The following is a 21,120-nucleotide window of genomic DNA, read 5'->3' as shown; positions in this document are numbered from 1 at the left end:
AGCCATGTGCCTTTCAGGTGCACTGGTATAAATGGAAGCAATTCAGCTCAGTTGCAGCTGGCCAACAGGGAGGCAGGGCACACACAGCTGGCTCCACCCAAGGATCAGCTGAAGCCTGAGGCCGTGGAAGCTGGAGATGCCACAAACCAGGCACATGCCAAGATATCTATGGAGACCCTGGTTAGTCTAGAGTTGCCAGAGACAATGCAGATCAGAGAACCTGTAGAAAACAGAGATGCTCAGATCACAGCAGCAGAAACTACGGCAGGAAGCAGCCAACGGAATTTTATAAAGGATCGGTCAGTGAACTAGAATTTTGAGCCAGCATATTTTGGCCGGAAGCCACACCTGCTGACTAATTAGCACATACCTTTGTTATTGCCGGTGAGGTCTGGCTCTTAGGCCTTTTGACCCCACTAAAGGGTGAATCTATTGACTCTGTCCCTTTTGGGCTGTATTTCCTTGTATCCCCAGGGTGACTTTACTGACTGTAGCTGCTAGGTCTTACTGGCCTGCTCATGGGCAAGTTTGCTGACTGAGCCTTATTGCTTTCTGCAAGGGGTGAGACTATGGACTCTGACCTGTAGGCCTTACTGTCCCTGTAAAAGGGGCAAATCTATTGATTTTTGGCCATTTGGCCTTTCTGTCCCTACTAAAAAGGGCAAGTATATTGACTCAAATTTATTTTTTATTTTACATTTTTATTTTGCAGCTGGTGGCTCTTACTACATGATTTCAAGATCTTTAGGGCCGGAGTTTGGTGGAGCAGTGGGACTCTGTTTTTACTTGGGTACAACTTTTGCAGGAGCTATGTATATTCTTGGTACCATTGAAATTTTGTTGGTAAGTGTTTTGAGATTGTTTATCTTCCATCAGTTTTAGGAGCTAATAGAGCAGATAAACTAAAATGCATTCCAAATCACCGTTATTTTTAAAATGTTTTCTTGATATTTACCATTTGAGACACTGACTTTCTATTCAAATAATCTATTGTGAAATTTGTAATTTTAAACAATAGGAACATATACATAAAATAGATGGGAAAAAAAGATGATTGTACAGCAAAGCAACCTGAATTGTTAACATTTTTTTCCTATCTATCAATCAATGGATACAAGGAATGGACAACTTTACAATTTTAACATTTGTCCATTCCTTGTATGTATGTCATTTAAAACGGTATAATTAACATCCATGTTCCATAAAGGCTGCATCTACACTCCAGTCTTTTTGAAAGGAGAATGCAAACCAGGCAAATCAGGAAAGCGAATGAAGCACCAGTTTACATATCTTGTACTTCATTTGCATAATCACATTTTTGAAAGAGTCTTTCAGAAGAAAAACAGTAGTGTAGATTGGTTCTTTCAAAATAAAATCCTGTTTTCGAAAGCACCCTTTTGCCTATTTATTTCAGGATAGACGCAGACAAACTGTGGTGTGCAAAGAGGATAGTAATAGATAAGAGTTGCTAAATTTTATATTGTCATAGATAATGAAACAAAAGTATGACTATTCACTGGGTTTTTTTCCCCCAACTTTTCAGGTTTTGAGGTAAATGTTATGAAAATAACACACAGCAACTTTAGCTTACATTAAACAATGTTCTTATTCTATGAATTTCCCTAATTTTTAAAATAAATTGTGTAACTTGTAGAAGCAAAATATATAGTTTTAAAATGGCAATAATAGAGAATGTGACTCATAAATATTGGAGAAATGTTGACTTTAGGGGAAGAGTGGCCATTGGAACCTGGCGACTATGCTGTTGTGTTAAAGACATAGAAAACTATCTAGCAAGGAACATAATCACTGGTAAATGCAATATTTTAGAATTGGCAATTCTAACTCAGTGTTAACATCTGAATAAATAGGATCACTGGAATTTGACGCATTTACTGACTTGAATATAAAGTGTCTGGCTATCAAATTTCATTACACATCATTTAGGCAGAAATTTCAATTTGGCAACATTTTATTATTATCATTAGAATATTAACAATGTTTTCTGTTTGCTAAAGTTTCACTGTAAGCTATGACTATTTTACGTCTATGAATTGTATATTCTAAAAGCTTTAAAAAGACAAACAAAACCAAACGTACACCTGGCAACTAGTAAGTCTGTAGGAGTTTCTAACGTTTGTTTTCTTTAAAATACTACTGGTACACCTCATAGTATTTTCACCAATTGCATCTTCATCTTTTTTCAATATTTATTAATAAATAGTTATAAATTCCCAAATAAGCATTTTAAGAGTCTGTTTGTTAAACGCAAGTGCGCGCGTGCGCGCACACACTTCAAATATGTAATTGGCCTGTCAATTTATTGCAGTTAATTTGATTAACTTTAAACAAAAAATGCATTATTCTGTTTTAACAAGTGTTAATCATATACCTCTGGAGACTGGGCTTGGCGGCGGCCAGGGATGGAAGCACTAGCTGCAGCAATTTGGGAGAGCTGGTTAAACGTTTTCCAGTAGTGAGAAAGGAGCCCAGTCCTCCTACCACCTGCCCTGTGCCATTCCAGCTGGACTTAGCGATGATCAGGCGGAACCACTTCCCAGGTGCCATGTTTAGGGGCACCACTGCATGGCTCCAGGACAGTGGTGCCCATCCCGCTACCTTACTCCACTACTGCTGCTCCTGGACCTGCCCATGGCTCAGCTGCTGCAGACATGGAGCCTGTTTCCCATCTGGTGCACACAGGTCGTGAGGGGCTGATCTTGGCTGTCCCTCCCTGCGGCCCACTGTACCTGGCTCTCACTGAGAGGCAGTCGGGGAACATGGGGAGGCTGTCTGCTGCTGGTTCAGGAGCAATTTCTGTCATTGGGAAAAGGATTCAGACCTCTGAGTGTTCTGCGTAAAGAAATGGAACCCCTTGTAGCCCCCCCCCCCCCCCCCAGCGCGCACACATGCATGCACACTCTCTCTCTCTTTTCCCCACAACACAGACACAGGCTCTCTTCTCCCCAGCAGACATGTCTGGTCTTGAAACATGCCGGTTATGTTTACCATTTTATAGTGCAAATATTTGTAATCAGAAATAATATGAAACAATTAATCACCACTCATTTTTAAATCATTTGACAGCCCTAATACATAGATATAGAAAGATATGTAATCCATCACAAAAGTATTGAGACTATTAATGTTGCACAGTGTCCGTAAATCAAGAAAATCCAAAGCTAACATTTCACTGGCAAATGCATTATATTTATTAATATTAATGTATTTATGGGAAAGGTGCACATGTACAAAATAAGAAATGACTGCTTAGGAAGGAGTATGGTATTGTGGAAAAGAATCCAGGGGTTTTAGTGGACCACAAACTAAATATGAATTATCAGTGTAAGACTGTTGCCAAAAATAAGCAAACATCATTCTGTGATGAATAGTAACAGAGAGGGAGCCGTGCTAATCTATATACTATCAAAACAAAAAAGCAGTCAAGTAGCACTTTAAAGACTAATAAAATTTATTAGGTGAGCTTTCATGGGACAGGCCCACTTCTTCAGATCATAGCCATACCAGAACAGACTCAATATTTAGGGCACAGAGAACCAAAAACCAGTAATCAAAGTTGACAAATCAGAAAAAAATCAAGGTGAGCAAATCAGAGAGCAGAGGGGGGAGAGGGGGAGAATGTCAAGAATTAGATTAAGCCAAGTATGCAGAAGAGCCCATATAATGCTCAGATGCTTTGCATATTGGACAGACTTCAGACTCTCTCAGGCAAGGAGTTAATGGGCACAAAACAGACATAAAAACATTCCTGATCCACAAACCTGTTAGTCTACATGTTAATGGAGTGGGCCATTCTGTTAATGACAAAAGAGTTTGTGTCTTATTGAAGAAGAATTTTCAGTCTCCTTTAGAAAGAGAAGCTGCTGAACTCTTTCATATTCAAATTCGACAGTTTAACACGTGGTTTGAACCAGGATGCAAATTTTCTGGGACTTTATAGGGGCTCTTCGGCATACTTGGCTTAATCTAATTCTTGACTACCCGCCCCCCCTCCCCACTCCCTGATTTGCTCACCTTGATAATTTTTTTCTGATTTGTCAGCTGTGATTACTGTTTTCAGTTCTCTGTGCCTTAAATATTGAGTCTGTTCTAGTCTGGCTATGGTCTGAAGAAGTGGGCCTGTCCCACGAAAGCTCACCTAATAAACTATTTTGCTCGTCTTTAAAGTGCTCCTTGACTGCTTTTGTGTTTTGGTCATTCTGTGAGGATGAGAAGTAATTTTTATGCTCTGCTCCACACTGATTGGGCTCCAACTTGAGTACTGTGTCCAGTTCTTGGCAGCATATTTCAGGAAAGATGTGGAAAAATTGGAGACAGTCCAGAGAAGAGCAACAAAAACTCTAGAAAACATGACACATGCAGGAAGAGGCCTGAGAGGTGACATAATAATTTTCAAGTACCTAAAAGACCGTTACAAGGAGGAAGGAGAAAAAAATTGTCTCTTCAACTTCTGAGTACTGGGCAAGATGCAATGGGAATAAACTGAAGCAAGAGAGGTTTAGGTGGAACAGAAGGACAATTGCCTGTGGTGGTTGTGAAATCTCCAAGATTATAGATTTTTAAGGGTAGTTTAGACCAACACCTCTCAGGGATGGGCTAGGTGATTCTCAGTCCTGCCATGAGTGCAGAGGACTGGACTTGGTGACCTCTTGAGGTTCCTTCCAGTTCTATGATTCTATCATGACATGGTCTTTAGCTATTTCATCACATACTCTTTTTCAGATATTTTCATACATGATCATTTTTTGTAATATCTTAGATATTTGTATGCTGAATACATTTCAGAAACTATACAAAATCCATAATCCATGAGGCATTTTTATACCAAGCGATATTTTTGGAAATAAGTTTTCTCCAAAAATACATTAAAAAACCATGAAAATCAGCTTTATAGCGGAGCTCTGGTTTTACTTAAAATTTGATGCTTCTGCCATGTAGCACTTCGTGTGTGTGGAATGATTTAAACACCTGATTTAAGTCACTTGATTTTTTTCAATCATTAATTAAGGCTGAAGTTTTATAAAATTAATTTGAAAAACAATGATATTGTACCTTCAGATTAAACTTTATAATGAACCAAATTATGATGACTAGTTTTTAAAAAAAACACTTCAGGTATTTTATTTGCATTTTACAAAATAGATGGGAAATTAAGGCCCGGATCCTGCAAACCTAAGCAAGTATTTGAAGTATTAAATTTGCACACATGAATAGTCCCATGATTTAACTGGAACTACATCACAGACACAAAGTTAAGTACATGTGTAAGTCTTTTCAGCATTTGTGGCTAAAATTGTATTCTTAAAACAATTTTTTGAATTAAGACAGAGACTGAAAAGTACAAGATCTTTACCAAACTTTCATAAACCTGAATTATCCACTGGGAGAAGTAAAAAAACAAATCAACAGGGCCAGACGAATACCCAGAAACCAACTGCTCTAAGATAGGCCCAAAAAAATCCAATAACACGACAACACTGGTCACTACCTATAGCCCCCAACTCAAACCCCTGCAATGCATCATTAAAGACCTACAACCTATCCCAAATCATGACGCCACACTCCAGAAGGCCCTAGGTGATGAGGCCTGTTCTTTCCTGTAGACAGCTTCCCAAACTTACAAAGATTCTCACTAGCAACCACAGACTATACCACAATAATGCCATTCCTGGAACCTTCCTTGCAACAAGCCCTGTTGCCAACTTGGCCCACATCTCTATTCTGAAGATACCATCGCTGGAGCTAACCACATTAATTACAGAATCATGGGCAAATTCTCTTGTTTCTCAACTAAATCATATTTGCCATCACGTGCCAACAATGCCCACACACCATGTATATAGGACAGACTGGAAACACTCTTCGACAAAGAATGAACAGACATAGAACAGTAACAGAGAGGGAGCCGTGCTAGTCTATACACTATCAAAACAAAAAGTAGTCAAGTAGCACATTAAAGACTAGCAAAATAGTTTATTAGGTGATGAGCTTTTGTGGGACAGACCCATTTCTTCAGACCATAGCCTTACCAGAACAGATTCAATATTTAAGACACAGAGAACCAAAAACAGTAATCAAGGAGGACAAATCAGAAAAAAAGATCAAGGTGAGCAAATCAGAGAGTGGAGGGGCGGGGAAGAAAGTCAAGAATTAGATTAAGCCAAGTATGAAGACAAGCCCCTATAGTGACTCAAAGTTCCCATCCTGGTTTAAACCAAGTGTTAATGTAACAAATTTGAATATATAAGCCAGCTCGGCCATTTCTCTTTGGTGCGAAAGGTGTGTGTGTGTGGTTTTTTTTTTTTTTAAGTAACACACATACCTTTAGGTCATTAGACATAGGACAGATATCAAAAATCTCCAAATACACAAATCTGCCAGCCAGCACTTCAATGGAGTGGGCCATTCTGTTAAAGACTTGAAAGTCTTGGTTCTACTGAAAAGGAAATTTAAGGACTATCTACAGAGGGAATGCTCAGAACTAACATTCATATTCAAACTGAGCACATTAACACATGTTTTGAACAGGGTCATCAATTACCCTGACCCATTATAGGGACTCTTTTACATACTCATCCAACTCTTAACTCAGCCCCCCACCATCCCTCTACTCTTCTGATTTGCCAACCTTGATAACAATTTTTTGAACTTCTGTGCTGTATATATTGAGTCTGTTCTGGTAAGGCTATGATCTCAAGAAGTGGGTCTGTCCCACAAAAGCTCATCACCTAATAAATTATTTTGTTAGTCTTTAAGGTGCTACATGACTGCTTTTTTTGTTTTCATTTGAATTAAATGAGGCTTCTGACGCTATTATCAAAGAACAGGCTTTTATGTTCTCATTAAACAGCTGTTGTGTAACAAAATACTTGTGCTTTTACAACCTTTACACGTGGATTAAGAATTTCTATTAATCTTCCTTAATTACAAGATTTTTTTCTTCAGATATAGTCTGGTTATATAATACAAGAAATGTTAAACACTGTGATATTAAGAATTGGACATCTTTTCAAATCCAGGTTAATTTTAATGACCTGTAGCTTAAAACCAGTTTGCAGAGAATATCGCTTTGGCCTAAGAATAAATCATGCAATTTTCAAGTATAATTAATCTTTGTTGTGAACCCTTAGGAGGCTGTGTATTATGAAACCTTCGTTACAGTATCAACATGGAAGCCATGGTTATAACTCCATAATGAAAAACCTTTGGGAATAACTCTTAATTACGTTGTCCTTCAACAGACTGAGGAACTTATTTTTTTTCTTCAAATGCAATGTCCCTTTTTCACTGTGTATTTATCTATGCCTCTGCTACAGGGATCAGCACTTAAAACACTGAAGTAAATATACCTGAGGAATTCTCTAATATAAAATTTTAATATCCATCAACTTGAGAAAGTGTAGTTATTGTAAAAGGTTGAGCATCATATATTGACAGTTTTTTCATATTTGATTTGTTTTCTTTTGCAGACATATATTTCTCCAAGTGCAACTATATTTAAAGCAGAAGATGTGGCTGGAGAAACTGAAGCCATGTTGAACAACATGAGAGTCTACGGGACATGTATTATCGCTCTGATGGCCATAGTAGTCTTTGTAGGAGTCAAATATGTCAACAAACTTGCACTGGTCTTCCTAGCTTGTGTGATTCTTTCCATCTTCGCCATTTATGCTGGCGTTGTTAAAACTGCTTTTGACCCACCAGACTTTCCGTAAGTGAAATACTATTTTAAGTGCTAAAGTGTTTAAGGATAGATTATTAGTCTAATGCCTTAAATATTTTGAACAAAGTTCTAGAATCTAAGTGCAATAAGTGTAACCTAAAACTCGTAATAACATTTTCATAGAAAAAAATTGAGAATTATTCATGTATGTACCTATTCAGTTTCATAATTTACCAGTTTGTGCACACCAGTGTGTTTTTTGTTTGTGTGGAAGTGGTACAGATTGAAACTCCCAAATCTGGCATTCTCTCGTCCAGCAATATCCGTTGTTTGAAAGCACCATGGATCTTGCAGGGCCAGAGAGCCCTGGGGCTGGGAAGAAATGGGCCAGCCAGACCAGCAGCAGGAGCCCAGGGCAGCTACAGCTGGTCTGGTGGCAAGGAGGCAGGGGAGCCAGAAGCTTCTGCCATGGAGCTGAATCGAGAGACCCATGCCTCAGGAGCAGTAGCCAAGGCTGGCCAGGAAGAATCCGGCTTTCGGGAAGTCATGGCAGGGGCTGGATGCAATGTCCCTGTCATGGGTGTGGCAGTTCATCCCTGGGGCCAGGTGGGAAGCTGCATCCAGGTCTGGTGCGAAGCCCCAGGCCAGGGAGTAGCATCTCATTGCTGAGGCTAGGAGGGAAGCCACAGATTAAGTGAGTGGCAGCTCATCCTTGACGGTGGGTGGGAAGCCACAGCCCTGAGAAGCTATGGCTGGAGCTGAGCCCAGGGAAGTTGTGGCTGGAGAGGGGTGGCTGGGGCCGTGAGCTGGCTGATGGGGAGCCTGTAGAGGTGAGGATTGAGAATGCTGTGTGTGACAGCTGGGAGGGGACCACCAAAGCATGAGCTGGGAGTGGGTGAGAGAGAGAGACCGCCTTTGTCCAGGAAGACTCAGGTCCCGAGGGCTCCAGATGAGGGAGGTTGAACCTGTAATTGATTTTGGCTTGCCCTCTCCTGACAGTATTTAAAATTCTGAATAGTTTATTGATTTTAATGTCAGTGAGCAAAAATACCTTTTTACATATTTATTTAATTTAATTAAAATATATCCCCAAAATAAACACATTATATTAATACTTTAATGAGAATTTATCACTCTATTTTCTTTTAATAAAAATATTTCTAGTTTTTTCTTACTCACCTTTGGGGTGAGGGGGCATTTTAAAAAGTAGTTGTGTAACTATGTATGTATTTTTCAAAGGTTTTCCTCCACAATCAAACTTGCCTTCCTCCTTCTCTTGGTACATATAGCTCATTGGAGACTGGATTTCCAAAAGTTATGATGTAGGAATTATGTTAGGGAAGGTTCTATGTGCAGTGTTATACAGGCACTCAGACTAGATCATCACAACAATGCCTTCTGGCCTTGGAATCTATCCATCCAGAGTGTGCCTCAGGCCTGGTCTGTGCTAACAAATTAGGTCAGTTCAGCTAAGTCGCTCCAGGGTATGAAAAAATCTCTCTGGCTATAGCTAGATGACAGGGTTTTGTCAACAAAACCTGTGGAGTGTCCATGTTGCAAGGTGTGTTCTGTCGACAGTAAGTCAGCAGAATGCAGCGCTTTTGTCAACATCCACACCCTGCTCGCCATGAGGAATAATGCTCCTGTCAACAGAGATCTGTCAACAAAACGCTGGTCTGGATGTTCTGGGGGCCCTTCTGTTGACAGAAAAGGCCTCCAGGGCACTAGGTGGGTGTTCCACTGGACACTCTGTCCACAACAACCAGCTCTATGGTTCTTGTCTTTGGCTGTTCCTAAAGCTCCAGGGAGACCGGAAGACCCCATGGTAGAAAGCTGAGAGCGTGCAAACAGCAGAGCTGCTATCTGCAGTCCCCCACGCCCTCACAGCCACACCCTGATAAGAGCATTGTCAGATGGCTGAACACGAGGTATCCCGAGATCCCGCCCCGCCCTTGAGGGAGCCAGCCAAGGGGTCTCTGGATTCCCCCCAGGGCTCCAAGAGGTAGTTCCCCTCCTGGAGCAGGGCTGAAGTCCAGGCCCTTTTGGACCAGTAGGGGAAGGAGGAAAACTGCTCGGACCCCTCAAATTCTTTATTGTTAAAAGGAGAGATACCAATGGTTGCAGGAATCACCCTGCTGCTCACATATCTAAGGATAAATTAATCAGAAATCTATCTAAGGAAGACAAAAGGAGCTTTGAGTGACTGTTTCAAGTTTCAAGTCCAGTGTGATGGGAATATCATCAGAATATTTTGGGTGAAAAATTAGATGAGATTTCTTCCTAGGAGGGAAGGGGTAGAGAAACGGGAGGAGAGGTGCTTAGGGAATGGGGTTATGGAGAGGAGGATAAATGGGAGGTGGTTGGGGAAGGGAGAGAAGTTGAGGGCTCCCATGAGGAAAGTGTGGAAGAACCCTGAAGCTCTGCCAGTGTACTCCAGTCCCCTGCACCCTCTCCTCTGTCAGTGTATCCCAACTCTGTACCTCAGTCCCCTTGCAATTTCACTCCTACCTGCACCCTCACCTCTGCCACTTCACCCAAACTCGTGTCCTCCCCCCGCTAGTAACCCCAAACTATTTGCACCCTCTACTCTGCCGGAGCACCAGGGTTCCCTGTAAGATGAGCACCTGGGTGGCTGCCCAGGAGAGATTCAGGTGCCACCCAGCTGGTTACTAGAACGCACACACCCACTAGCATGAGATTGTTTTGGTGGCGCACATCTGCATGTGCGTTGTTGCACGTAACAAAATGAATTTTGCCCAGGAATGGAAATAATGCTAGGGAACCCTGACTTCAACCTTACACCCCAATCTCCTTTGTGTCCCTAAGTGTTTGAAGGGGAAAAACCGAATGTGTTCTGGGAAGTGAGGGGTAACTAGGGGACAGAGGAGAGGAAAAGAGAGGAGCAGGGATTCGGGGTGCAGTGACTCCCATCATCAGACTGGATGACCCCTGTGGTACAGCACTGAGTCTGAGCCGAGCTGCACAGAAAGGCAGCTGGTGCCAGCTTCAAAGGAGCATGAGGGAACACCAGTGCCCGCTGCCAGAGGAGTGTGATTGCTGGTGGGCTTCATTCTGCCACTGATTGAAGTAGGGAATAAATAGGCTCACCATGCTACACACTGAGCCATGCAACAGTGAATCTTTATTAAAAGGAGCTGAGCACTGTGGTCATTGCTGTTGGCTCTAAACTGGGGACCCATCCAAATTTCCATTCCTGGCTGTACCATGGTTGTGTAGATGTGCAGTCTGGAATGTAGCCCTGAGAGCCCTTCGATGCTAATTACCAAAGGCTACAAGATACTGTTGCTTTCATCCAGGTTTCATTGCACCAACCCACTATTGCCATAATTTGTATCCTAAAAGGTATTGTGTAAGGTGTCCTGTGCAAACTGGTAACAGTATGGCGATGTCTAAAAAAATTAGAGGTGTGATCTGTAAGTATGTTCCTAAGATATGTTTGGGAGGCATTGCTTAAGCCCACCTGTCCTAGATAAAGGAGCATTGTTTTGAAGGTTTGACTTTGTTATCAATGTAAATTAAGCAAGGTGAGACCAAAGACATTAAGTAACACACTTGTAAGTAAGTAACAGAGAGGAAGCCGTGCTAGTCTATGAAAACAAAAAGCAGTCAAGTAGCACTTTAAAGACTAGCAAAATAGTTTATTAGGTGAGCTTTCGTGGGACAGACCCACTTCTTCAGACCATAGCCAGACCAGAACAGACTCAATATTTAAGGCACAGAACCAAAAACAGTAAGCAAGGAGGACAAATCAGAAAAAGATCATCAAGGTGAGCAAATCAGAGAGTGGAGGGGTGGGGGGAAGGTCAAGAATTAGATTGAGCCAAGTATGCAGACGAGCCCCTATAGTGACTCAAAGTTCCCATCACGATTTAAACCATGTGTTAATGTGCCAAATTTGAATATAAAAGCCAGCTCGGCTGTTTCCGTTTCCAGAACGGAGCAATAATTCTTCAGTAACACACATACCTTTAGGTTATTGACAGAATGCCCCATTCCATTAAAATGTTGACTAACTGGTTTGTGGATCTGGAGTGTTTTGATGTCTGTTTTGTGCCCATTGACCCTTTGTCTAAGGGAGTTAGAACTGTTAGTAACTGTAGAACAGTTAGTAACTGTTACTGAAGAAGAATTATCGCTCTGTTCAAATTTGTATTTGTTTATATTCAAATTTGTTTATATTCAAATTTGGCACATAGGCTACTTGACTTTTTTTTATTTTTTGTAAATAAGGAATAAGGTGACTAAGCAAACAGGGTAACAAGTGGTTGGACAAAGACCCTTTAACAGTTGTGATGGGGGATGGAAACTGCATATCCCCAGGATACTTTCCTGCCTCTTGAAACAATGAGTTTTGGGAAGATACAAGTAGAGGCAACAACCCACTTGGTTATGCATCACTAGCTGGCTCAGAGTGAGGCAGGGCTATAGCACTGGTATTCTGAGAAACATGGATCTTTCAACAAAGAGTGGAAGTCTTTGTGAAATATTTGAGAAACCTGCTTAGACAAAGATTATAACTTGTGGAGGAGGTCAAGTGTGTCATTGAACAGGCCATCTTTTTTTTACTTGTAACCATATCTGTGTCTTCTGTTCATACCTATTTATCGGTCTCAACTATCTGTTCTTTATTAATAAACTTACTCTTGTGTCGTTACCAGGCCATCTTAGTGCTGTGCATTTGGTTGAAGAATAAAATCTTCAGCCCAGTACTAGGCTGGTGTGTGTTCTGTCTCTTTGGAGATGACATACTTGATAACGTCTGTGAGAGCTCAGTGAGAGGGACTTGACTCTGCAGATGGACAGCTCTGGGGAAACTCAGGATTTGGGATTCACTGATTTGTCAGCTGCAAGACAAGGTCTGGACTCGCAGAATACTGAGTATGCTAGCAAGACACACAGGCTAGGGCAGCAGTTCCCAACCTTTTCAAGATGGGGACCCGTGTTGACAATTCAGAAAGACTTAGTGACCCAAGACAATTCAAAACCAGGAGGGAGGAGGAGGTTCTCCCCTGGGAAAATGCACACATACCCCATCCCCAGCTTAAACGCCCTCAGCCCCAAAAGGCCCCCCTGCCCCCTCCAGATTAAACCCCTCTAAGCCCCAAATTTGGATCCCTCCTGCCAGCCATTAAACCAGTTAAACTGAGTTTCATTTCAGTGCAGCGCGGCAAGTCAGGGCAGGAACTGAGAGCCAGATGGGTGAGCAGCAGCAGAGCCACAGATGGCTCCTCTAAGAGCCACATGCAGTTTGGAGCGGCCCAGCTGGCAACACTTACCAAATCTAATAGTGATCCATAGGTTGAGAATCCCCAAGCTAGGATGTCAGGGGCATGGCCACTGTTCCCTATAAGCTGAGTGCTTGGGTGGCCACCCAGGAGTTATTCATGTGCCACCCAGCTGAGTGCCGGTCATGGGCACTCTGTCAGTATTTGTTTGTTGGTGGCACACATCTTGCACATATCTTGGTGCGCACAAAGAAAAATCAGAGGGAACACTGGGCCTGACCCGTAGCTTAGCAGCACAAGTTGGCCCTTGCTGAGGCAGAGCAGTAATGCACTGGCTTACGGTTCTGTGGGACATGAGCAAAACATCACATGGCAGGATTGCACTGCATGCACCAGTAAAGAAAAATTTCTCCCATTGACCTCCCTTACTACATGCATCTCTCAAGGAGTACAGGGCTTGACTGTGACTCCGAGAGGTCAGTATCATGCATCCCTCCCAGACACACAAAATCAAACCCCGGAAGATCGACCCTCAGTGGGTCGATCTTCCAGGCTAGTGTAGTCATAGCCTGAGTAAAGTGTAAGGAGGCTGTAAAAGGCTTGTGAAATGGTTCTTAATTTGTATTTGTGTTGTATTTTTTTCTGGGAGGTTGGCTAAGTGTTTGAGTGTGCACCAGGATCTGGCATCTCCTCAATCTTAGTGCCAAAAAACACTGTGAGCATGGTGTTAACATCAATATTAAGACTTTACTCAAAAAGGGTACAGTGAAGGCAGTGTGAGCAACTTCATTTCCCCCTGCCCCCTTCCCCAGATGCGCACACACACACACACTCTTTAACGTGGTAGATGGAATCCTCTTGGTGGAAGTGCCTGGGCTGCAAAAGGAGGTAATGATCTTATATACTCAGAAGCTGTGAGGCTGATATTGTGTATTAATGGTCTGTGTTGGGTTGTTGTTGAAAGACAGATGTGAGGATACATGAGCAGCCTTATTTCCTCACTTTTAGAAGTCGGAGTGTTGCTTAACTCAGCATTCTGCAAGGGGATAGCAGACCACCAAGCAACTTTATAATTCTGCATTAACATAGTGTTTACCATTGCATTAATAATGTTACAATGTCCATAACTTGCATGATATGGTAAATGGAGAATTTGCTAGAGAACAAACGATCGACTAAACAATGAGAAGAAATTTATTATACAGAGCCAACTCTACCCCTGTTTTATTTCTTTTACACCTAGCATTTGTCTTCTTGGAAACCGTACATTGTCAAGACACAACTTTGATACTTGTGCCAAATTTATTGAGGTTAACAATGAAACAGTGACAACAAAGCTGTGGAGTCTCTTCTGTGACAGTCCCTCACTCAATGCCACGTGTGATGAATACTTTAACCTAAATAATGTGACAGAAATTCAAGGGATTCCTGGAGTTGCTAGTGGAGTCCTAATTGGTAAGTTTTAAAACATAGCCAGAGGTTAGATGCTGGAGAGGAAGGGCTACAGGAAGGGCTCTGAGTTACCACAGAGAATTCTTTCCCAGGTGTCCAGGTGTTAGTCTTGCTCAGATGCTAAGGGTCTAACTGACCAATGTATTTAGAGTTGTGAAGGAATTTTCTCCAGGGTCAGATTGGCAGAAACTGTTAGGTTCCTTGCCAACTCCTTCAGCAAGGGGAATGGATCACTTGCAAGTTAAACTAGGATCAGTTTCTGTAACCTGAAGTCTTGAGGTCATGATTTGAGGACCTGAGTAATTCAGTCAGAAGTCATGAGTCTATTACAGGAGTGGATGGGTGAGATGTTATTGCCTGTAATACGCAGGAGCTCAGACTAGATGAGCATGATAGTCTCTTCTGGTCAGTCATCTATGGGCAGTCAAGCTAACAGATTTTTGCATGGTATTAGTGTAGGTCATAACATTTCTAATGTGCAGGGCATGATGTCTATCAGCGTTTCACTAATTCATGTATCTGATGTATTATGATCTCTCATTAATATATTTCAACACTGACTGGTTCTTAGAAGTACTTCATTTTATGTTGCGTGGATTCTCATGTAAGAATAACTGTTTTATTAAATAATAAAAAAGGTAAAAGTACTGATTAAAATAGAGTAATTCTAGTATTTAATCCCTCCATGTATATAGTTCTTTTCACTTTCAGTATGCTGTACATTGATTAATTCTTGAAACCCTACTATGTGGTATGGGTAATAGGTGGAAACACTAAGGCTACGGTTACATTCGTGAATTTTACCGACAAAACAGGTTAAATGTCCACACACAAAATACATTTTGTCACCAGTTTCGCCTGCAGCATTCTGCTTCTCAGCCATGAGGCATAACGCTGCTGTTGACAAATTCTGTCAATAAAAAGAGCTGTGTGGATGCTTTGTGGGGGCCTTCTCTCAACAGACTGGGCATCCAGAACAATGGATAGCCCTGTCTGCTGTGCTTCCAAGTACCTGTTTTATCAAGAAAGCAGCCAGGCAGTCTGTTGACAGAGACAAGCGCTCTTCCAATTGGCTTTTGTGTGTGGCCACACAATGCCAACAGAAGTTTTGTCAGAAAATCTCCTCCAACAGTTGACAGAGTGCTGTGGTCTAACCATAGCCTAATAAACAGAGTGTGTGACTTGTTGAAGGTCATATGGCAAATCAATAACAGAACTGGGATGAGAGTTCAAGATTTCCTGTCTTCCAATCATGTTTTTAGTCCAATAGATTTGTAACAAAATATCAGGATCTCTGGTTATTCCAGTCTGTTTGCAGTTTTGGGACACACATAGGTCTATTTTCTGCAGTTTTACTCGATCTTTAGACTCCGCTATATATGAGGGGTGGCAGTTGACTTCCAGCACAGTTTTTTCTAGGTTCTGGAAAAGGGAAATGCTGGAGGAAGGAATTGTAAGAGTTGCCAAGCCTGAGACACAGCATATGATTTGGGCTCAAATAATGAGGTTTTGAAATTGGTTAATGAACAAGACCCAGGGAAGTGTTAATTCTTGTTTTTGCAAGTATATGATTTTTTTTAACTTAGTGGATAGTAGGGAATCCTCCCAAGTTACTGCTTTTATCAAAAACACTAAAAGATTTGAAGAAGGATCCAGTATCAAGCGTATATGCATGTACAGTTACCACTCTCAATTCTAAACCCTTATAGTAAGTCATTCAAAGCTTCTTTAGAATGTTTTCTTCGTCTCTGAAATTTTTCTTGTGAGAAGTGTTAGGCTTTTTATTTGTATTTTATTGTACAGATCATCTGCTAAATTTCTGAATGCATATATTTAAAATTGTATTTATTCTGGTAGCATTTTATGATGTGTTCAGAAAAGTATAAGTAGCTTTTTCTCTTGGTAGTCTTATACAATTTCATTGAATGCAAATATTTAAAATTGTATTTATTCTGGTCACATTTTATGATACGCTCAAAAATGTAAGCAGCTTTTGTTTTATTAGAAGGTTATGCAATTTCATTCTGAATTAATAATTTGGTAATGGTTCAGGTTAGTGTACTATGTCGATAAGGTTATTTTCATTTAAAAAAAAAAAGCCATGAAACAAAACAAACAAACAAAAACATTGTGTACTCTGACTGTATGACATGAGGCCTTTCATCACCATGTATTTTTCTGATAGGTGCCACTTCTGTACTACAAATATCAGCTAATCTATTGGCTTGGATGTCCATAAATCACAGATTGGTCATATATAAAGATATGTAGAGTTCAAAGGCTTTTCATTTTCCTTTTTGTGTTGTATAGGAAAATGTATTTTTATGTAATAAGTAAATGAAACTATTTTCCAAATTGAAAAATAAGGCTTCCTGCTTTTCACCTTTTTTGAGGAAGGATATAGTAAAAACTCACAAATAGGAAAACATGCTTTTATGTAATACATACAAATCTAATCAAATTAAATAAAAAAACTGCACAGTCTTAGTGACTGTAAAATAAAATATTTTTATTTCTTCAGCTAAATGTTGCAAGAAACTATTACGTGACTTGGTCATATAAAAGAATTTTGATGTTCTACATCTATCATGAAATATATTCCAAAAAACAGTGTACCCCGCTGACTGTGTAATATGCACTGTCCTAGATCATAGAATATTAGGTTGGAAGAGACCTCAGAAGGTCATCTTGTCCAACCCATTGCTCAAACCAGGGCCTACCCGCAAAGAACTCATTCTATCCAGGGCTTTATCAAGCATGGTCTTAAAAGCCTCTGAGGATGGTGATTCCTCCTCATCTCTAGATAACCCATTGCAGAAGTTCACTGCTCTCCAAGTGAAATAATTTTTTTCCCTAATATCCAGTCTAGATCTCTCTCCCATGCTGCCCAGCAACTGAAAACCATTGCTCCTTGCTCAGTGACCATGAGCGAGTATTTTTGAAAGTGGCTGATTGGCTGCCCATCTGCAACAGCTACAGAAATTATCTGGCATTGGTAATATGGAGAGTGTCCACACATCGGGGGAAAAAAATCTGATGGAAGATACCATAGGGATACTACTGCCTTATTCCTAGTGTTTTAAGAAACATTCCCCAAATGGCTATAGAGTTTTATACCCAGAGAGGTCACGTGTTGTGTAAGAGTAGATCTTTGTTTAAGCTACAGGTAACGTTGTATGCTTGTTACATAAAAACAGATGAGAGAAAACACTGGCGTATGTCTACACTCCAAAGATTATAGCAGCACAGCTCCTGGGCTCTGGAACTGTATTGTTGACTCCTCCCATGTCAACAAAGGGGGGTCTGTGTTGACAGAGTTAATCCAGCTCTTCAAAAAGCATTAGCTAGGTGGATGGAAGAATTCTGTCAATCTACGTGCATCTACGGTAGGAGTTAGATCAGCCAAGCTACCACACACAGAACGTAGTTTTTTCCACAGCTGTGAATGATGTAGTGAGGTTGATCTTATTTGTTAGGTCACTTTTGCTTGCGCAGCTCTCACTTATTTCCTTACAGATAACCTGTGGAGTGCCTATACCGACAAAGGGTCAATTGTTGAAAAAAAAGGGCAGCCATCGGTTAGTGGAACAGAAGAAACAAAAGTTGGAGGACTTCCATATGTTTTTACAGACATTATGACGTACTTCACAATGCTAGTAGGGATTTATTTCCCATCAGTGACAGGTAAATAAAATGGATTTGCATGAAAAGATAGTGCTTCTATTAATTGTAGTTTAGTTGTTAGCACTTCATTTCCCCAGTTTTGGTTTATAGGGAGTAGTAGTAAGCCTCTTCCACTCCTTGGAGTATTGGCCGTTGATGACCATTCACCAGCATCCCTTGTCTGGACGATCTTTTCCAGTTCTGATCATGTGTGTCACTAATAAGATGGGATACACCTGGTCAGAAATGGAAAAGATCGCTCAGATTACATGTAATTATAATTTCAGAGTAAGGGGTAGGCACAGTCTACCTCGTTATTTCAGTGGGGTACAGTCTGAGGGAGAAAAACTTTTAAAGCAGCATTTCGTAATTTTTGAAAGCTGAGTGCCTTCCAAGAAAACTAAAACAACTGTCTTTTCTTGGTCTTCCATTATTGCTTAAGGCCCAACCAAAATTAGTGCTAACTCAAAGATTTTGTATATTTTCAAAATATAATTTTCTGTCTCTTAAAATGAATGGGTCAATTCTCACATTTGAGGTACTTTTTTTTTTTGGTTTTCTGCAAACTTATCCTGACAACTTTTATCAAGTTACGTTTTTGAGATTCTATTTTCAACTGAAAAAAGGTGAGGACTTCCAGAGGTTACTGTCACAGAGGTGCAGCTAGCCTCACAACCATCTCCTTCCTGGCATTGATAGATTTATATGGAGCTGGCATGAATGAAACAACTTGAGAGGAATTGGACGGGGTTCCCCTGCTCACATTCCTAATTCAGTGATTGGCATTTTGAACAATAATCTGACTGTTGTGGTGATTGTTAGCAGAAGGGGATATTTGCTAAAATATTTCCCTGTAAAATATAAAAAAGAATGCTGCCTAACATTATAATTTCCAGCATCCCCAAACCCTCCAGAATTGACACAGCTTTTAGACAGAGGCAGGGGAAAATGGTTTTACCTTTGATAGATTCTCTACATCTGGCTGTTTCTCAGGTTCTAGTGAGGTTTCACTTCATGTGGTTTGACTAGGGTATGGACAGTGCCGACGTTACTCCATTACTGGGAAGATTTTCCAGGAACTTGCACCCCCACAGGGGATCTGTTGTATCTGTACCCATAAAGTACAGCAGGGTATATATACTTGTGTTTGTATTCTGTTTGTGCAACACCTAACCCAATGGGGTTCTGGTCCATGACTTAGGATTCCTATATGTTATGGAAACAGAAATAATAAATACTAATAAGAACTGGTGCCTAAGGAGCGAATTCAGCAGCATGTGTGTTGTACACCCAAATGAGTTGGCTTTGTAATTTCTTCCCACTCTGGAAGCTGAACAACAGAATTAACTCTCTCTGTTTTTGAAATGCAAGCAGGCCCCACCCGCCCTTCACTGTGCAGATTGGACGGTTAGAGAGGAGATGAGTCAGCATATTGCAAACATGATGCATCTTCTTCCCTCTTAATCTCCCTCAGGTGGTATCCACCTTGTTGCAATAGGTTCTCACACTGGATGGGTGACTCTGCTTACTTCATAATCCCTCTTGTATTTCTTATCAGACCAAGGAATCTGTCTCTTCATTCCTTAGCTAGCTTACTTCTGTGAACACATCTTAGGGCTTTCAGTCTATCAAATATGATTTTAGCCTGTGTAACTACAAAACGTAAAACTGCTCAAGTCCCATTATCTTATAGGCCTTCTGAACTGTCTTTTTACCTCAAACACTACTTCCTTTTATCATGTGGTCCCTACCTTGTGTTGTAACTTCAGAAGAACAGTATCACCCTTTTTCTGAACCCCCTGAAATTTCCTTCTTTAGAGTTTGTGTGACAGTTCAAATTTCTGAAACAAGATAAGTTTAAATTGAACACACGTTGTGTAGCACACATAATGGAATGCCAAATGTTTCCTCAGTTATATTAATTTTTCAGCTCTTGCTAAACATAAATATTACTTCATTAAAAGAATTTTAATACAATAACTAGTAATTTCTTTTGTTGTATAAAATTTGTTTTTTTTCCCCTTTCTAATTAGGTATTATGGCAGGTTCAAACAGATCTGGAGACCTTCGGGATGCTCAGAAATCTATTCCAACTGGAACAATTTTGGCTATTTCCACTACATCCTTTATCTGTATCCTTTTGTAATGTGTTTTATTTATTTTCTTTTTTCAGTCCACTTTATGTAGGTGGAAGTATACAGTCCTTAGGATTTTGCTTTGAAGTTTGACTGGGAAGTCATTCAAGTTTGCTGAGTTTAAAACTTATAGAAGCAAAACAGAACCTAAACTGAAATTTCTAAATATTTCTTGTTGATTCCCCAAATTCCAAATGAAAATTGATGCTATTGAGGTGGATAATGCATGATCCTGAAATTACCCAAGGTTAATCAGTGAATATGACCATTTGAAAATTTTATAGTGTGTTAACCACCAGAGGAAGAAACTAGTAATGTTTTATGCAGTATTACAAAATTAGGAATCCCATGGGTTTCTTTTATGTGATGTCACATTTTGGGTCACTTGAAGTGACTTAAAATATGAAAAGTACATAGTCCTATGCTTGTGTGTGTTAATATAATATAATTATAATAAATTGCAGTTGGTTATTTTCTATGCTGCATTGGGGTAAAACATAGAATAAATATAGCACATCAAAAAAAATATTGGCACAATTCCTATAGCTTTTTTTGGGTGAGAGAGAGGGCTGAAAGAATTCAAAAAAGAATATCATTCTGAGATTTTGAAATGGATTCTTAGGTCATGTGGAATTTGTCATCTCCCAGTTATACTATTGTATTATCTGTTTTTATTTCCCTTCAGTCTCAATAATAGATCTGTCCTGCATTGTATTGTTCGGTGCATGTATAGAAGGTGTGATTCTAAGAGATAAGTATGTATGTTTTAATTTCCATCTTTATAAAGTGTCCATATTTTAGTATGTTCATAAATGTTGATTGGAGTGAACATATGTTTGAATAGGCTTTAGTTTAGAAATTTAATTTAGCTGGCATGCATTTATGAGACAGTTAACATTGCTAAATATCCTAAATCCGTACTATTCATTTAATAAAAACA

At 40.2% G+C, this 21,120-nt stretch overlaps 1 protein-coding gene across 7 annotated transcripts in view; it reads left to right on the top strand.

The window, feature by feature from the left end:
• The window catches only part of SLC12A7 (solute carrier family 12 member 7), a 170,229-nt gene that overhangs the window by 93,804 nt on the left and 55,305 nt on the right, over positions 1 to 21,120 (top strand). For all 7 annotated transcript variants that reach the window (XR_012644527.1, XR_012644526.1, XM_074987885.1 and 4 more), the window contains 6 exons: positions 713 to 843; positions 7,491 to 7,732; positions 14,174 to 14,385; positions 17,899 to 18,066; positions 20,079 to 20,177; positions 20,878 to 20,935. Coding sequence is in view for 5 of the 7 variants with exons in the window: in XM_074987885.1 (XP_074843986.1) it covers positions 713 to 843; positions 7,491 to 7,732; positions 14,174 to 14,385; positions 17,899 to 18,066; positions 20,079 to 20,177; positions 20,878 to 20,935 (910 nt within the window). In the remaining 2 variants the exon portion in view is untranslated. The remainder of the gene's footprint in view (positions 1 to 712; positions 844 to 7,490; positions 7,733 to 14,173; positions 14,386 to 17,898; positions 18,067 to 20,078; positions 20,178 to 20,877; positions 20,936 to 21,120) is intronic.

This window comes from Carettochelys insculpta, chromosome 2, assembly GCF_033958435.1.
Source record: "Carettochelys insculpta isolate YL-2023 chromosome 2, ASM3395843v1, whole genome shotgun sequence".
NCBI lineage: Eukaryota > Metazoa > Chordata > Testudines > Carettochelyidae > Carettochelys > Carettochelys insculpta.
This window is presented reverse-complemented; position numbering and strand designations above follow the sequence as displayed.